The 18,263-nt window shown below is 47.6% G+C and overlaps 1 protein-coding gene across 3 annotated transcripts in view; it reads left to right on the top strand.

Moving 5' to 3' along the window:
- UBE3D (ubiquitin protein ligase E3D) overlaps positions 1-18,263 on the top strand; it is a 1,234,197-nt gene that overhangs the window by 335,025 nt on the left and 880,909 nt on the right. For all 3 annotated transcript variants that reach the window (XM_069606318.1, XM_069606319.1, XM_069606317.1), the window contains exon 6: positions 11,300-11,369. In XM_069606318.1, the coding sequence (XP_069462419.1) occupies positions 11,300-11,369 (70 nt within the window). The remainder of the gene's footprint in view (positions 1-11,299; positions 11,370-18,263) is intronic.

Here is an 18,263-nt window from a genome sequence, read left to right as displayed (position 1 = left end):
CCCTTATTTCCACCACTTTGGATGGGCCTGAACTGTCTCTTTGGATTAAGGATGAGCCAGTTTTAGTACCAAGATGCCTCTTTGATGTGAATGAGTTCTTTATAAAAACTGATATACCATACACCGGCCCCCGACCAAGGTCGCCTCCAGGCTATAGACCAGATACAGCGCAGACACCATTACAAAGGGAAGATTTACTCCATCGGCTAATAGGTCTGGCCAAAAGCCATAAGGATCCTGTGGCGTTAGTGCGGGACTTAACCGTTCAGAAGAACGCTGACTCCCTCAGACCAGATTTACAGAATCAAACATGGTTGTGGCTTCCGAAAGCATTGACATCAAGATGACATAAGTAGCCACCATCGCGGACCCTCATCCCTCCTTCAATCTATTCTCTCTCCTTAGCTTGTTAGAACACTACGGGTTTTCTCCACCTAACGGCCCCAGGAGAGGTCAACTTAGGTGGGTACAGCATTCTGTGTCTACAGGAGTTGTGGCTGAAAGAAAAACCAACCCTAGATGGTTTCGAAATAACCTTTTCAGCGGCACTGTCAGGAGAAAAAGGCCGACCATCCTCGGGCTTGATGATTACAGTCCGCCTGGGAAGTGGTCTACAGCTCGTAAAAGTTATATTGGAATCACTGTTCGTGCTAGCGGTTCTACTTTCATGGCAGAGATGTTGGAACAGGATCCCTATCCTCTACGCCTCTCCTTATGATAAACATCTATTAGAACCCAAAGGGAATCCAAAGAGACTCACTGTTTGGTTTGGTAATAGCAATATTGGATTCTGTACACTCAGAGTTGAAGTTTTACGAAGCACTAAATTACACTAATTGCTCCCTGAACAAGCCAGAGTCAGCCGACACTACAGCTTCCCAGGCCTTTCGACGTGGGAAGAAGTGGTCTAAGCTAATGGCATCAAGAAATATATTCAACACGGCCACTCTTCTTGCTCAAAGCTGCAAGACACCAACATGAAAGCGCGGCTTGGCAAATTCCACCATCAACTATATCTTCGCCTCACAGTTATTTCTTGCCAATCTGTTGGAAACGAATGTTCAACAAGCAGCTCCAAGCAACCATAATTTGCTGTATAGAAAATGGTCATCTGCAAAGCCATTGTTACGCTCACCTGGTATCCATGGGGACACCACCCAGCCCTGGTGGACTGACTCCAAGAGAGTCTTGGATGAGGTTTTAAGGCCTTTGACCTGGCCCTAACTGGAAGGCTGACTTGCCAGTGAGGGCCAGGGGCAAGGGTCATGACAGCCATTCAAATCTTACTATTTGGAAGATGTCGAAACAGTAGACAAGGGAAACCGCTTACGGGTTACCCCAAACAACATCCGTGCCATAACAGATTCCTACAAGAACTTGGAAAACTGCTCTGAAGTGGATTATAGACTGATCTTAGAACCATTTAGAACCACCAACCCAGGTTCTAAGTATACCACTACTGAGGAGATCTGTTACACTCATACTTTCGACGCTCTCCTGGTGGCAAAATGCAACATGGTCCGAAAAGCTAAAAGAACAGCTGTATGACATAACACAGAATTTGTGCAAAAGAGGTGTCAAGGAGCTATAAGGCTTGGCTAAGATTGTATCGACATGTCCTCTAACAACAGGACTCAGAGGCTATGTTAAAGCAAATTAACAATAGTAATTCCAGAGACTTTTGAAAACTGATCAGTCCACGGGCAAAGCGACAGAAACAATCGTGGCGAACGGCATTGCTGAATCTACCTGGACACAATTTTATTCAACCTTGTTTAAAACTCCAGAGTCGACCTTAACAACTTCATTGGCCCAATCAACTGCCCCCTGGGTTGATCTTCACGATAGAAACAACATATTCTCAACAATAAAAAAGTCGAAAAACTCCAGGGCGCCAGGGCCCGACGGCTTGTCCAATGAACTTAAAATACTCTCCAATGGATTGGGCAAATCTACTGAGCTTAATCTTCAAAAGATGTAGCATTCAAAGGAGGATCCCGCCCTCCTGGACTTCAGCAGTGATTATACCCATCTTTTAAAAAAGGACGCAAAGACGACCCTAGGATTTTTTGAGCTGTGGCATTACTGGACGTTATTGGGAAGGTATATGGCAGTTTGCTTCTGAAACAGTTCCACCTCTGGCCGAAAAAAGCTCCTTGTGAAGATCCTTTGCAATTAGGGTTCAAAAAGGGGATGGGAACTAGCATTAATATCCTGCTACTCAGTATATTAAAAGCAAAAGTCTTGGAAGGCAACCAGAAAATCTACCTAGCGTTCATAGACCTTACCCAGGCCTTCGGCTTAGCCAACAGATCGAAACTCTGGAAGAAACTAGTCGACTGGAACTCTGCGCAGGAGATCTTGGGACCTTTGCAAGCTTTACACACAAACACCAGTGTACAAGTTGGGCTGAGCTCAAGGGGCCTGTTATCTTCCGTGATTCCAACATCTAGAGGAGTCAAACATGGTTGTCCTCTTGCTCCGGCTCTTTTTCTGGCGTACTTTGGTGACTATAAGGTAGCAAATGCTGAGACAAGATCTTTCCCTCCAGCTATTGGCCAGGCAAAAGTCCAGCGAATCCTTTATGCAGATGATCTAATACAACTGGATCAAACGCCAATAGGTCTGCAACGCCAGCTCGTCTCATTATCCAAGTATACTGCAGACAACGATCTCGAAGTCAGCAAGCTTAAAACAAAGATAATGCTTTTTGAAAAAAAGAACCAGAAAAGAGGTAGCCCGACCTGGTACTTGGAAGGAGAGAAAGTGGAACAGGTCCTGGACTTCAAATACCTTGGGGTCTTGATTGACTCCTCGAAAAAGGACACAGCAATGCAACTACATTTGCACACGAAGATGAGAAATCTTATTTCGCAAGCCAACATTTAGGACAGGAAATATGGTTGTTTTTCACTAATTCTGCTACTTAAGTTTTATCGGGGGAAAGTGATTCCCACAATCAAATATGATGCTGATGCTATGCTATTTTTCCCACATTCAATATGGCCTAGATTGGAAAGAATGTTTTGGCGCTCAGTTCTCGACCTTCCAAAATCCACACTGATAGCGTTAATCGGACGAGAACTGTCATTAACATCTTTGGAGGCAATTGTAACTCGAGACACCATAATGCTGTATCGGAAAACTATGGATCCATCCAGTCCAGTGATCTTCACCTTAGTACAAGAAGAGCTGAGCCTAGGCAAGTGCAAAATGCTGTCCATTTGGGAGAACAGATGCAAACTAAATCTAGTGGACTGTGGCAGCTCAATTGAAGAACTAGTTCTAAATCCAACTAAAACGAAACAACGCCTAGACAAAACAGACTGGATCGCTACTCTGGAGAAAGCCTTCACCTACAAATTGACCCAGCACTTGCCCCCAACGGTCAGAAAACTTAATGAGGTTCAACCGTTCTTTTTTTTTTTTAATAAAACATTTTTATTAGGTATTTATAGCATAAGCAAAACAACCAAAAACAAAGGAAAAAAGGCAACTGCAGCAGTTGGGATCATCTCGACCAGTCGTACATTAGCATTAGGTCATATATCACCATTCACGTATATCTCGACCTTGACCCATTTGGTATGTGTAGAGAGATACATCACCTGTGTCCATTTACTTTAGGGACCTCCCTCCTCCCAGGCCCCCCATATTTTGGAAGCTTTTCTGGGGCAGCCTCTTGCATTATAAATTCGTCGTTCGATCATAGCAATGTGTCCATGTCTAGTACCAATTGCTCCAGCGTCGGAGTCTCCGGGACACCCCATTTTTGTGCAATGTTGCGCTTCATCAGGGCGGTTGCCGTGTTCAGTAGGAGTTCTTGAAGTCGCCATCTCTCGGTGTACCCAGGATTAAGAGCTTCGGGTCCAGTTCTATCGTGCTAGAGAGTACCCTGGCCAGTTCCCGGCAGCAGGTCTCCCAGAAGGTTTGGATGCGGGGGCATGCGCACAGTATGTGAAAGAAGGTTCCTTCCTCTTCCCCGCATCTAAGACAGTTCGGGTTTGTAGCTCTGTTCCAGCCAAACAGTGCAGTTCTAGGGTAGTACACCCTGTGCAGAATTTTCAGCTGCACCAGTCCAAGTCTAGAGGAGATGGCCACCTCCCGTGGGTGCATTAGTACTCGAGTCCAGTCCTCAGGATCGATATCCCCTACATCACTTACCCATTTGGCCTTTAAACTAGTCAATTCAGGAGTAGCAAAGGATGTGATGGCGTTATAAAGGATGGATGTGCATTTGGTGGGGATGTATTCAGGCAATATATTTCGTTCTATGGGCGTGTAATCCGGGACATTGCCATCCATCAGTATGTGGATTCGCAGGGCATGGGACATTTGCATGTGGTGGTACCTCTCGGTGTCTGGGAGTTGAAATCTATGGTGCAGTTCCTCAAACGGGGCCAGGTTCCCGTCTTTCAGGACATCCCCCACTCTGAGAATCCCGGCCCTCACCCAGCATGGCCATGGCCGAAATCTCGCAATCTCCCGCAGGTTGGCGTTTTGCCATAGGGGTTGTGCCACCGTTATTTTGTTTCCCCACCCCACAAACGTGTGTACATTCCTCCAAATGGTGGTGATGTGTGCCTTTGTTGTTGGCGGGGAAGTTCTCGGGGGTGCTTGATACAGTAAGTGTATTGGACCAGTGTCATGCAAGGTCCCCATGTCAGCTCTAATATGGGGTAGTTCCCGATCTCCGTGCAGTAGGTCATTGACCACCACTAACTGTGAGGCCCAGCAATAGGTCTGAAGACGGGGCACTCCTATCCCACCCTCCCAGACCGACCTCTGAAGTGTAGCCAGGGCTATGCGCGGTTGCCCTCCCCCCCCATAGAAGCTCTCAGAGAAGGGTCTCCACCCGATCGAATTCAGATTTTGGGATCTGCAATGGGGCGTTTTGAAGGGTGTAGAGGAATCGCGGGAGGGCCATCATTTTAAAAAGTGCAGCTCTGCCCATAAGGGTCAGGGGGAGAAGTTTCCAATGATGGACGTCATTGGAGAAGCGGTCAGTGATTGGTTGGAGATTGTGTACGGCATAATTGGTAATATTTGTTGTTATCCAGATCCCGAGATATCGGAAGCCAGATTGCTCTGTGCGGTATGGGCATTCCTGAGGGTTAGTCTGTCCTCCCCCCTTCACCGGGAAGAAAACGGATTTCTTCCAGTTGATCTTTAGGCCACTGAATTCCCCGTATCGAACGAGCATCTGAGTCACAATGGGGCAGGTCCGGGCAGGTTCTCTCAGATATACCAGGAGGTCATCCGCATACAGGGAGACTCGGTCTTCGTGTCCCTCCGGCCATCTAAATCCCGTCCAGGATGCACTCCGGCGGGGCCATATGGCCAGCGGCTCGATCGCGAGAGCGAAGAGAAGGGGGGAGAAGGGGCACCCCTGTCGCGTGCCTCTGCCCAAGTGGAAGGTTTGAGAGGTCCACCCGTTCACCCTGACCTCCGCCTGGATGTTTGTGTTCAGTAGCTTCACCCATCCCAGGAACCTTTCGCCAAACCCCATGCGTTCCATAATCTCCCAGAGGCTATCCCAACGGACCGAGTCGAAGGGCTTCTCAAAGTCGATTGCCAGAAGGGCAAGCGAGCCGTCAATGATTGGAGCATGTTCTAGTGCTAAATGGAGCCTACGCAAATTCATTCGGGTTGACTTGTGTGGCATGAAGCCACACTGGTCCGGGTGTATCAGAGTGTCAACAACCGGTTGTAGCCTATTGGCCAGAAGCCTAGCGATGACTTTGGCTTCGCCATTGATCAATGAGATTGGCCTGTAGGAGGCGCAATCATCCTGGGGCTTATCAGGTTTAGGGATGACCACTATAGTCGCCTTGCACAGGTCCGGCAGGAGGGCACCTTGTTCCCGAGCACACAGTAGCATTTTATGGAGGGAAGGGGTTATGTTGTCCCCGCCCAGCTTCTGCCAGGTTTCGACTGGGAACCCATTGGGGCCGGGAGTTTTCCCTGTCTGCAATTGTGCTAGTGCTTCGGCTATTTCGGTCTCCGAAAGATCAGAGTCCAGGTTTGCCCTCTGTTCTTCTGACAAAGTTGGGAGTGGTATGTCATCCAGAAGGGATGGGTCCAGTGTCGAGGTTGGGGTCTGGTATAGTACCTCATAGAATTGGACAAACGCCTCTGCTATCTCTGCATCCGACTGGTACCTCACCCCCTGCAGAGTGACAATCTCCCGGACACAGCGTTGTCCCTCATCCCTTCTCTCCAACCAATCCAGCATTCTGCCTGCCTTGTCCCCCGTGCTCGTAAATTCTTGCTCTAGAGTCCCAGTGGGCTTGTTTAGCATTATCTAATAATAAGTTCCGGAGGCGCTCAGTGGCTCGTTTGAGGGACATTTGGGTCTGGGGGGATGGGTCAAGGATATGTTCATTCTCCCTTTGGGTCAGTTCTCCCTCCGCCCTCGTTATGTCCTGGAGTCTCTCCTTCCGTTTGTTCGCTACCCAGGAGATTAGCGTGCCTCGTAGGACTGCCTTATAGGCTTCCCAAACCACTACCGGGTCCTGTTCTCCATTGTCGTTAAGCTCGAAGTACTCGGTGGAGACTTCAGCCAGGTGATCCACTAACTCGGAGAAGCCCAGGTAGTAATTTAGTCTCCATGTTCTGGGGGGACACGCTTTCTGTATGCGGATTTCTACAAGTAGGGGTGAGTGGTCCGAGACACCTCGGGGGAGTAGGCCAGCCGATAGTGCCCTAAAAAGGTCCATGTGCGGGAGGAAGAGATAATCGATCCTAGAGAGGGAGCCATGGGCTCCGGAGTGAAAGGAGTACCCCCTGGTATCCGGGTGCAGCTCTCGCCATACGTCACAGAGACCCAAGGCAGACGCGAAGTTAAACAGCCTCGTGGGAGTATCCGGATTACGTTGTCTAAGATGGGTGCAGTTGGTGGCGTTGCACATGACGTCATTAAAATCACCCCCCAGAAACCATTTATGTGGTTGATGATTGCCTATTAGGACAGTCAATTCATCCAACAGCTCCTGCCCCAGTCCGGGCGGGGAGTATATTGAGACAAACGTGACCCTTTCGCTCCACAGCGTTCCCAGGATTAACACGTAGCGACCCTGGGGGTCCTGTTCCAGGCCTTGGAGAACAAAGGGAATGCGCTTATGTATAAGAATGAGAGTGCCCCTAGATCCCGTTGTGTATCCCGCATGGAAGGCAGTCCTATAATTAGTGCGTTGGAAGAGGGAGCAGTTTGATCCCGCTAGGTGCGTTTCTGATAGTAGGGCCACGTCGGGGGAGTGTCTGCTGAGTACCTGCTTAATCAGGCGCCTTTTAATCGCAGAGCCCATCCCATTTACATTCCATGTGAGCACCTTGAGGGATTTGACGCGTTCATTCGTGGTCGACTGGGATTGAGTGGGTGCCATCTAACAACCTAGTTAGAGGGTTGAGCGGGTGTGCTGCGGGGAAGGTGTCCCCGTCTGTGATGATGTGATGTGGTGTATGCCATAGGTGGTGGTAATTTTGCTGTCTGGACGGATTGCTGCCTTGTCTTGCCTTGAACCATAACCACCCCCGGAGCATGCAAGGGTGTACTGCTCCCGGGGTAACAAGAAACTTTTCCCAACTTTCCCTTCCCTCCCCCACCCCATACTCCACCCCAACACGAAGTACCTGTAGCCCTAAAATCGCTGACACTCAAAAGAAATAGAGCATCAGCTTAACAAACCATTGATCAAACTAAGCCAAGGAAGTTGGGGGGGGTGCCGTAACTTTTCCCCAAGTGCGATGGCGGTATGCCTCCGCAAGCCGCATAATGTGAGGCATAAACGCCATGCTCCAGTTTCTGTAGCATCACTCTACACATTTTGCATGTTCAGTTCCGCATCTGCCCGTGGGGTCTGGTTCTTCGTCGGGGGGCCAACCAGTGTCAGTCCCCCTCCGCCGGCCGGTTCGGTGAGGGTGGTTGGTCCGGCATCGGACGTTGGTCCGCTGGTGGTCTAGGATTTCTGCCCCTGTTGGTTCGAGGTGCCGACCAGTCCCCCTCGATGTGCTGCTCCGCCCATCGCCAGGCTTTCTTAGGATCGGTAAAATGGACCGTTGTGCCATTATGATACATTTTAAATTGGTCAGGAAAGAGCAGGCCGTATTTGACTCCTAGCACTTGGAGTTGTTTTTTGAGCTTTTCAAAGGATTGCCTCGCCTTCTGCACCTCTTTCGTGTAGTCTGGGGAAAAAGGCTATCTTGGAGCTATTGTAGGTGATAGTGCCTTTGGTTCGTGCAAGGTGGAGCAGTGCGTCGCGGTAGTTTAGCAGCTTTGCTATCACCGTTCGTGGGGGAGCGCCGGGGACTGGTCTGCCCGTGGGTATTCGATGTGCCCTTTCTATGGAAAAGAATTTGGAAAAGGATTGCTGGTCGAACAGGTCCATCAGCAACTGCTCCAGGTAAAGCTCCATACAAGGACCCTCGGCTTTCTCGGGAATGCCGAGGATTCAAATGTTATTGCGCCTGGATCGACCCTCACCCTCCTCCACTCTAGCCTCCAGGATCTTGAGTTTGGTGGATACTCCTTGGAGTTGTTGTTGCACAGCGTGTAGCCCGTCCTCCGTGTTGGAGATTCGCTGTTCCGCAATTCCGGTTCATGCGGATAGCTTCTGCAGGTCGTGTCGGAGGAGGGATACATCCAGGCTTATTCCGTCCATCTTCTGCTCCATTGATGAGCGGGAGTCTGCAATAGCTGCCATGACGTCCCTTAAGGAGAGCGCAGGCACAGGGTCCACCTCTTCTGAAGGTGACGGTTGAAGTTCGCTGGATTGTGATGGGGGGATCGTATACTGGTCGATCCTGTTTTGCCCAGTGGGCCTCCTGGTTTTGTCCTTCCCCATATTTGTCGCAAGGCCCTGCGGGCGTGTTTCTATGTCCAGAGCCTTGTCCGGTTGCTCGAGGGGTTGACTTCCCAGGGTTATTGCCCAGCTCGGTATGCCGTAGATGGCCCTGTGATATTGACAGGGAGCCGCCTCGTTCCATGGTGGAGGGGGGCAAGGGGGGAATCCGGCAGAGTGGAGCTTTCCTTACTGCGGGGCAGCAAGTGATAGTAGGTCCCAGGCCCTGGTATCAAATTTGTGTTAGCGGCTGTTTTGGACTGGCCGCTCCGCTTGCAGGCGTCGTTGGTCCGCACTGGTAGTTTAGCGGACTTGGCCAGGTGGTTCTTTTTGATACCCCACTCCGGAGGCCGAGTGTCTGCTTGAGTGAGGCCAGGGGGGGGTTCCTGGTGTTGAGTTCTGTCCCCAGTGATTCGCCCCGTACGGCGGTAGGTCACCCCACCGTCTGCTGCATAGATCAGTGGCGGTAGTTCAGCCTGCAGGGAGGTGTTCCCCGCTATGTCCTCGCTTTCCCCCCGTTGCCAGTGGTCACCCAGTGACAGTGCGATTACCTTATGTGGGGGTCAGGCGGTTAGGAGCTGCCAGTAGTTTGTTGACTGGGGGTCGGTGTGCCCACGGGTGGGCCGTGCCTCCAGCTCACGTGGGCCTAGCAGCCGAGGGCTGGAGTAGGCTAGGCGTTCGTAACCTGGGGCGGGGGAAGCCCAGCTCTGTGTGTGGTGCCCACGGGATGGAGGAGCGGCTGGGGCGGGTTAGGAGAAACTCCGGCGCTAGCACTCACCGGTGGGAACAGATTCCGCCGCTCATGGGCCGTTGTGGTGGTGGATGGCCGGGTCTCTCCCTTTCCCTTCTCGCCCGGATGGGCGACCCGGGTCTTCGACTCCTCCGGTCGGGGACACCGCCGGGCACCGCCTCCGCTCACTACCTCCGCCACTCCCCCGGCGAAGGGCGCTCGGGTCTCCACCACCGGCGTGGGTCGGCCAGGTGTTCACTCGCCTCCGATGCCTCGGCGCCTCTTGACAGGGTCGGGCTGTTGATGTCGGGGCCGCTCCGATTGCAGTTAATTCGCGGCCAGGACCCCGGTGGCCATTTTGGGTGCCTGATGTTTTGTTTCGGCACGGTCATCAGATGCTTCTACTTTCGCCGTCCAGGCGTGATACGGGCCAATTCTGGACACGAATGTGCCCCAGGTCGTCATGCGCCGGTGGGTGTATTCTGAAAGTCGGTAGGTGCTGGTATGCAGGAGTTTGACTCAGGATGTTAACTAGAACTGTGGTGGGCTCGGTTAATTGGGGGCCTTAGACCATCATGGACGTTAGGCGCGGCAACAATTCTGGACTTAATTTTCAGCGACAAACTAATGGAGCTCTTGCCCGAGACCTAGAGCTTAGTAAGACCCATGAGACCTTTGATCTAGGGGGTGCCAGTTTTTTTTTAAAAAAACATTATTCTTTCTGTTTTAAAACTGTCTACTTTTACTACATTCCTTTGTCCCTTTTCTGCTGTTTCATCTACATTTTTCCATTTTTACTTCTTTTACTGTTCAAGATTGCCTGTCACTTGTAAAAATCACTTCAGTGATTAAACCTCGTAAATAAATAAAAAACTAATATACCATACCATACCTCTCCTAACGAATTGGCTGGCCCAACCCTTGTCTCAATAAAACAAACTGGCACTGTGCTTTTTTAAATTAAATATTTTTTGTTTTAAAACAGTACAAGGAAACAAAGCCAATCAAATTAGCAATTCATAGTCATTGTTTTAGCAATTCATTGTTCATCAACCCTCTTTAACAGGATGGAGAAATTGACTAACAAATATGTCATTCATTGAGATTGTTATTGTTGATGAAGATATGCAATGGACAATCTCCATGCAGAATGACTGACATACCTTAGTCAGCGTATATTTGTAAATGTGTATAATTTAGCTTTTCAAGTAGATATTTCAGAAATCCCAACTGAGTTTCCTATTATGATAAACAGTTTTCCTTGTAATTTTATTTTCATATACGTGTTTCTTACCAACACTTAAACAATTCAGTAAGGCACGAATACAAAATTACCTTTTATATAAACACCTCTCGTTGTGCATGCTTTAAAACACGATGGCTGCATGCAAAATAGCAACTAATTTCGTGGTCAGTTTAAAAAAAAAAATATATATATGCGCAACATTTACCAGGCCTGTGTGCAGACACACGTCAATCATATTACCATGGCGGGTATCCTGCAGAGGGTTCTGGCAATTTCAGATAAGCAAAATGTGTGACTGTTAGGAAAATACCCATTTATGCAAACGATGAAGGTTAAAGTTTTGTTGGTACGCCCCTAAATAGATGCCTCACAATCACACATTCCACCTTTCTTGCCATTGATGGGAATGATGATTGAAAATGAATAATCGTGTACAGAAACTACATACACTTTTCTCACACTGGATGTATTGTTGTTTTTCAGACACTGTAAAGTATTATGTTACTGAAATTGTGATTCAGCCACCTCTCAAAGACATCATCATGCTACCAAGGTATGCATTGCTCTTTTTCCTTACAAATGAAACTTTTGTTTTATTGTGTAGTCTGGTAGACTAATGTCATCCAGACTGTTCATATGAGGACACATATTTTCTTTATTGAACCTGGCTGAAAATATAACCGAGCAGGTAAGTCACTATCCATTTTATTTCAACCGATTCCTATCATAGGATGGATCTTTCGTAATTAATGTAGTTCACATTTATTTTTATTTAGCGCTGGGAAATAGCTTTCTAAAAACAAAATGCCCTGAACACCAAACCGGCGCTGTCATATACAGTGCAGTTATTTGTAGAATTACCCCACACTAAGTAAGAATTTTTCTCTAAATATTGGCTAAGAATGACAGATTTAAAGAACATTTCTGAAAGAGCGATCAGGCAATATCTAAATAGTTTAAGGTCTGCAACAGTTTTTTAATAATTAAGCAGCAGCCGCAAATAAATGTGTGTTTATGTGGAAATCAGAAACGCACATCCAGTAGAAACAGTGGATGCATAGCAGAAACATGTTTGTACCAAAATAGTGCCTACCTATTTCATTCTACTCTTGTGAGAAAGATATCCATCATACAGTCTTTACCAGGGAAGCTATTACAGGTTTAAATACTGCACGAGGGATTGCATAATTTGTTTATTGATGTAGTTTTCTATAGCGCAAACCAGGTCCCCTCTGGGTATTATTACAGCGCTGCACAGACATTGGCTGGAAAACATGATAAACCATTTCAAATTACATAAATCACACAATAATTGTTTTAAAAGATGATATAAAACATTTGAGTCGTACCTACAAAAATACCATTTGTATGAATGATTGAGGTGCATGTGGGGTATGGCATATTGCCTGGATCCCCTTCTATCTCCGCCTTCTGGGCCTCTCATTTTTGGCCGCCTGTTCTGGGTGTTCCTCCTATTCCGGTGACAGTGGTGAAGAACTCGGGTGTCTACTTGTCCTCGTCGCTTTCTATGGCCACCTAGGTCAGTGTAGTCTGCAAAGCCGGCCATTTTCATCTCACGCTTCTGTGCAAGGTGCTTCCCTTCCTGCCTAGTCATCTGCGACCTCTGATAGTTGCCTCCTTGGTGTTCAGTCACATTGACTATTGTAATGCATTGTTCTTAGCAGAGCGCTATTACATACTCCACCGTTTGCAGCTTCTGCAGCTTCTGCAAAACCTGGCTTCCCTTATTTCGACCAACACTCCTTATGGCGCTCACATCACGCTTGTGGCCTCTGCACTGGCTACCGGTAGCTACAAGTGTGGAATTTAAGTGCCTGTAGTGTCTGTGCTTAGGGCACAGAGCATATTATTGTCAAGGGGCAGAGTACTTATAGGACGCGTTTGATCCTCATCTTCCTGTGCACAGTCTTCGTTCTGGAACTGCCTATTTGCTCACTGTTCCACGCTTTTGTCTTTCAATTGATGGCCGGGCTTTCTCAGCCACGGCGGCGTAATTGTGCAATGCACTGCTGCCTTTCCCTCTGAGAGGTGTTGAGAACCACTATGAGTTTAGATGACGCTTGAAGACCTTGCTATTTTAGCAGCCCAGGGTGTGGGTGGTGTTGTCTGATGGACCTAGCGCAAAGAAAACTTATTGGTGAAGGTGCCCTTTATACATTTGTTTATTAATAATAATAATAATAATATTGCTGGATCGTTGTGGGAGAGAGAACTATTGCCATTAAGAGACATAAAAGGTTTTTATTCGCACCATTGCTAGACCGGAGTGTTTCGTCAACGACCCCCCATTCCAGGGTCAGCTTTTGTGTTGGAAAGCAAGAGCGCCACCTCCTTGTTTAGGCTGATAAAACGCACATTTAGATTAACATTCGAGATTTCCATCTTTCATGTAATACAGTGCCAGGTGCTTTGTTTGGATGGGTGACAGTGCTGTGTTCCTCTGAGCAGGGGTGAGCCTCCCGCTATCAGTTTAAACAAATGTGGATTGGGGTGCCTGAATGGCTCCATGCAGAACACGTACACTGCAATATTAAGAGGCTGGCCCTACCGCATCTCATATGCGCACAAACAGTTTGCGGCAGCCAGTGTGCTGACTGACAAGAAATGTGGGGTGCACCATCTAGCCCAGCATGTGATATGATATGGCATTTGTAACATGCCTATACACAGGTGTTTCAAGGGTGACAAGGCAAGGGAGGGGGCACACAGGGAGGACAGACAACTATCCTACTAGGCCAGGTGTCATTCAGATCGCGCAAGTGCATGGGAAGGGGGAGAGGGAAAGTGCAGTACATGGGATGAATAAATAACAATACGTAAAGGAACGGCCTGCAGGTGGTAAGTGCAGACACCAGGTGTCAAGTGCTGGTAGTGGGACTAGTAGGGATACAGAACAGTCCCAAGTGCGGGGGTTACCAGGAAGGCAATGCAGGTGAGCAACTGGCGGGGTAGGGGACCAGGGCCAGAGATCAGAGGTTGGCCGGGTAACCAGTGCAATGTCAGATTCAGCCAGGAAGTCAGCAGGGCAGAGGAGGAGAGAAAGCAGAAACAAAGAGGAAGGTTTTGAGGTGCCTCCGGAACCGGAGATGTTTCTCTTCAAGTTTCTAGGGGGCAGGGAGGCTGTTCCAGAGGGAGGCCCCAGCAGAAGAAAGACATCTACCACCAACTCGTTGCTTGGAGAAGTGACTCGCCCTGAGGGAGTTGGAGGCAGATGAGCGAAGAGCTCGAGAAGGAAGATATTTAGGAAGAGAGAGTTGACAGCAGTAAGCTGAGAACGTGATCAGTGAAGTGTAGCAGTTATGTATGTATGATGTATGTCTGCATTCAAGGGTTTGTCTGCGAGTGAGCTTGTATGTATGTGTCCACATGTGAATGTCTATGCAAAATCCACATGGTGAAGCGTGTATGTGTGGAATGCAGTGCTCACGGGTGAGGGGGTGATGAGAGGAGGGCCAATGATTTTAGTGGTAGGGTAGTGAGGGGGCGAAAGCAATTAATGCACTGAGACTGGCACTGAAACTTATCTTTTTACTGTGGAATTACTGTAAAATGAGGAACGCCAATAAGAAAGTGTGTGAATAGATGCTTTACGTGGGGTACTGTCATGAAATGCTATGGCCATATTGTTGTACAGTGACATGGCCTTTTTACTGCCATTTAGGCCATTTAGGGCCTTCTTACAAAATCAGTGCTTGCTCCAACTCTGGAGGGAAGACTATACATATTGTTTTCTAACACTAAACATCCAGATACAAGAACAATGCACATATTTATTCCAAGACATTTTTTGTATCAAAAGAAAATCCCACACCACACTTTTATGTATTTCTGTTTGTACATTACACATTTATTCTGCACATGATTTAAATTAGTAATTACACCATCAACATGTAAGGTAGCATTACGATTTTAATAAAGCTTGTGCAGAATACATATGGAATGTATATACAAAAATGCGTTGGCTGTGGCATTTTCGTTTGATCCATGTATCTTCTTGGAATAAATGTGCACGTTGTTAGTGCGTCTGTATTGTTTCTCTTAAAAAATATTTTGGGCATAGCCAACATTATGAGGGTTCTTGCGTGACCATTCTGACCTTCATTGGTCCAGCCAGTATGGACATGTTTTCCTGAAGTGGCATGGAATATTTTTACTGGAATTATGGGCAAAGCAAGCATGATGAATGTTTTTATGTGGCCATACTAGCCTACATTGGTGACCCCAGATTCCAGTGCCTTCGAGGAACAGCCAACTTCTCTTCATCATGGAGGGTAAGCTACTGTGCTGTACTGTGTTGCTCTCTTGTCTACCTCATACTTTAAGCTAATATATGTTTTCATTCCATTAGAATAGTTTGATATGAGGGTACAGCACTATGTGTTCCATTTGCGGTGATGTCAATCATTGTCAATTGGCAGGTGAAGAGTTTTATCTGTTTACAGTAATGTGTTGTTACCATTTATGAGGGGCCATAACATTAATATATTGTATGCTCGTTTTCATTGGCCCAACACCTCTGCTCCCATTACCAGTGCTGTAGATTGTCTTGGGGGAGGCATTTGCCCCTGGATGACACCATGAAGTTGGAGAAGGTGCAAGGGACAGAACAACCCCCCTACGATCTCCATGATGGCGTGGAGGTACAAGGATGAGGCATTGGATGAGGCATTGCTCAGTAAACCAGTGTTTGACACTATTGGTGGGAAAGGGGTTGTCTGTACCTTCGTAAGATCCTGGTGATGGGGCTGGGGTACTGAAAGGACAGGTGTGTCCTTTGAATGAAGAACAAAGACTTTCAGGTGCCCACATTAGAGCCTAGTACCAAGTGCCTGCAACCTTTGGCTCTCCAAATGTGATGGGCTATAAACCCCCTGATCTCTTACCATTGACTATGCTTGCTAGGGCTGATGGAAGTTGTAGTCTAAAAAATCTGGAAAGCCGAAGGTTGCACTCGCCTGGCATAGCACCTGCAGGTTCTATGCTCCTGGATGCAAAGAATTTTCACTGATATGGGGGGACAGAAATAGCATTTGCTTTTCATAATCAATAATGCGTGTCTGTTGAGAGAGACTGTACAAAAGGAGCATGGGGACTGGCTTCACAGGTTAAGTTACAGGGACAAGTACAGTAGGCGCAGTCACTGGTCACATCTTTTGATGTACACTATATCAGTGAGGAAAAAGCTAAGACTTTTAATGCAGCCTCCCATGCCTTCCATCCCAGCCTCATCAAGTATCACTACCGTTGCTTTTTGGACTATCTTCACTTCTGCACGTTTAGCCATCCACCCAATGCCCCCACACCTTACTTGATAGACTATCCACCCAAATTGACAGTTGAATTGCATCCATGATGCCAGAGATCCCCACTCCATCGCTCGCTTGTGTACTGCATATGTGCACCACAGTAACCCTGATCCCTCTTTGCACCTACCTTGCATCAGGGCCACCTGGCCCCGTGGCTTCCAGTAAAATGCCATGCCCAGTTGTTCCCCATAGCAGCACAGATCCCTCACCTCTGCCCCATGGTTTTATTACTGCAGATGATGAGCAGGCTATTGTTAGCATCTTCAAATGCTCTCCAGGTGAAATTGTCCACATTTTGTTAAAATAAAATCCAGTTTTGAACCGCATAAGCAATGGCTTAAAAAAGTGAACGTTGATGGCTCTGATAATAAGGCACCCCTAACTCTTAATCAGCGAACCACAACTCTACCTTCTCCGCACGCAAGGTTCATAGGGGATCAAAACCAGCACTACAAGTATAAGATCAGTGCATTTTTGAGAATACAGGGACAGCATACCTGGATACTGCGAGAAACATGAGGGCTTCCTCACTTTTACCTCCCCAACATCCTCTGGACAGGTGGCCAGGGAAAGAACATTGCTTTTGTATTCCAACCCTGGGGGTGGATATGCAAGGGAGGATCACCTGGGTGGAGGAGATCTGGGGAATGGAGGGAGGGTGTCCTTAGGTGAAACACAGTATTCCATATGACCTTTTCATAAGGAACCTTCAGTCCCTGAAGTCTTTATAGGGTACTGTTGACAGCTCCCCCTTCCCTCCATACAAAATGACCCTCAGAACCACCATTATTATAAAAGTACAAGAAAGAGAGCAACTAGAAGGACCTCTTTATATTGGCAAGGTAAAAACACCTCACATTCCTTTTGTTGATTACAAGGCATATCAAACCTATGCCGAGCCAGGGAGTAAACAACCAGGAATAATACAGCCTGTCGTTCAGTCTTTATCCCTTCCATACACACAGAGTGGCCCACAATCATGCCTTTAAGACTGGGATGAGGAAGCGACAACTAGGAGTTATGCATACTTCTAGTCAGTTTCACCACTTTGTGTTAGGGTTCAGTTCGGACCCAGATAACCCCTATTGCAATAGAAATTGGGGTCTCCTTTCAGAGGCAGACTTTCCCCTGAGAGCGTAGTCTGCAGAGTGTAGAGAATAACCTGCCAGACTAGGGGCTCAGGTGAAAAGGCAGGAGCAACCAGCAGAGCTATAGGGAAGAAAAAGAAGGCCTATAACTGAGAACCACCTTCCTAGACTAGTACCCCTTTCCTACCTGGTTTTGTAATGGTGAGAATGGATTAACCTGATAGAAAGCAGCCTCCTGCCACAGACGTCAGGAAGTACAGGTGAGTCAGGTGAAAAGGCCAGATGCGCTGTGATGGTACTAGTCAGAAAAAGGGAAACCTGACCCGTATGGGACGGGGACGCAGTCTAGGGAATGCAGTATGAGGAAAGGTATTGTTCAGTTCTTGAAATAAGAGTCCCATGTTCCACAAGAAGCAAAAATCAATGAGCCAAGAAGATGCATAGGAAGCATGGAGTGTTGTTGCAGAAATCCAAGAAAAAATAAAATAAGAAACTCATGTTCTGGCAGTAAAAGTGTTGAGCCAGGGGTCTGAGAACAACAAGGGAAAATACAAGCCAAATCCAGTTATGCGGAACCAATGTTCATAGAATAACCAGGAAAGCAGTCAGTTAAGAAAAAAACAGTCATCTATACAGCAGTGGAAGAAACAAGCCAGTTCCAGGGGATGTGAGCCAAAAGTTCATACATCAACCAAGAAAGCAGTCCATTTAAACAGCCCAGGCGTTGCAACAGGCAAGGGCAGGGAAGTAGATAATCTAGGTGGTAACAAGGAGGTCGGGAATCTGGGAAATCTTTAAACTACGAAGAAACAAGAAACACAGCTCACTGGCCCATAGATTCTACAGTTAAGGAGCACTGCGTAGCTTGCCTTGAGCATTTACATACAAACGCCAAAGCGGTACGGCAGGCTTACGGGTTGTGTCAGCAATTCACACGTGACTACGTCACTGTCATGACTCCAGATCCTCCTCTCCTCATCGGATCCAGGTTTCCGTGTGCATTGCTGCGATTACAACTCTCGCTCGCTTATA

Source organism: Ambystoma mexicanum, chromosome 4p, assembly GCF_040938575.1.
Source record: "Ambystoma mexicanum isolate Mex_15411 chromosome 4p, UKY_AmexF1_1, whole genome shotgun sequence".
Taxonomy (NCBI): domain Eukaryota; kingdom Metazoa; phylum Chordata; class Amphibia; order Caudata; family Ambystomatidae; genus Ambystoma; species Ambystoma mexicanum.
The sequence above is the reverse complement of the archived record's forward strand: the minus strand, read 5'-3'. Positions and strand labels throughout refer to the sequence as shown.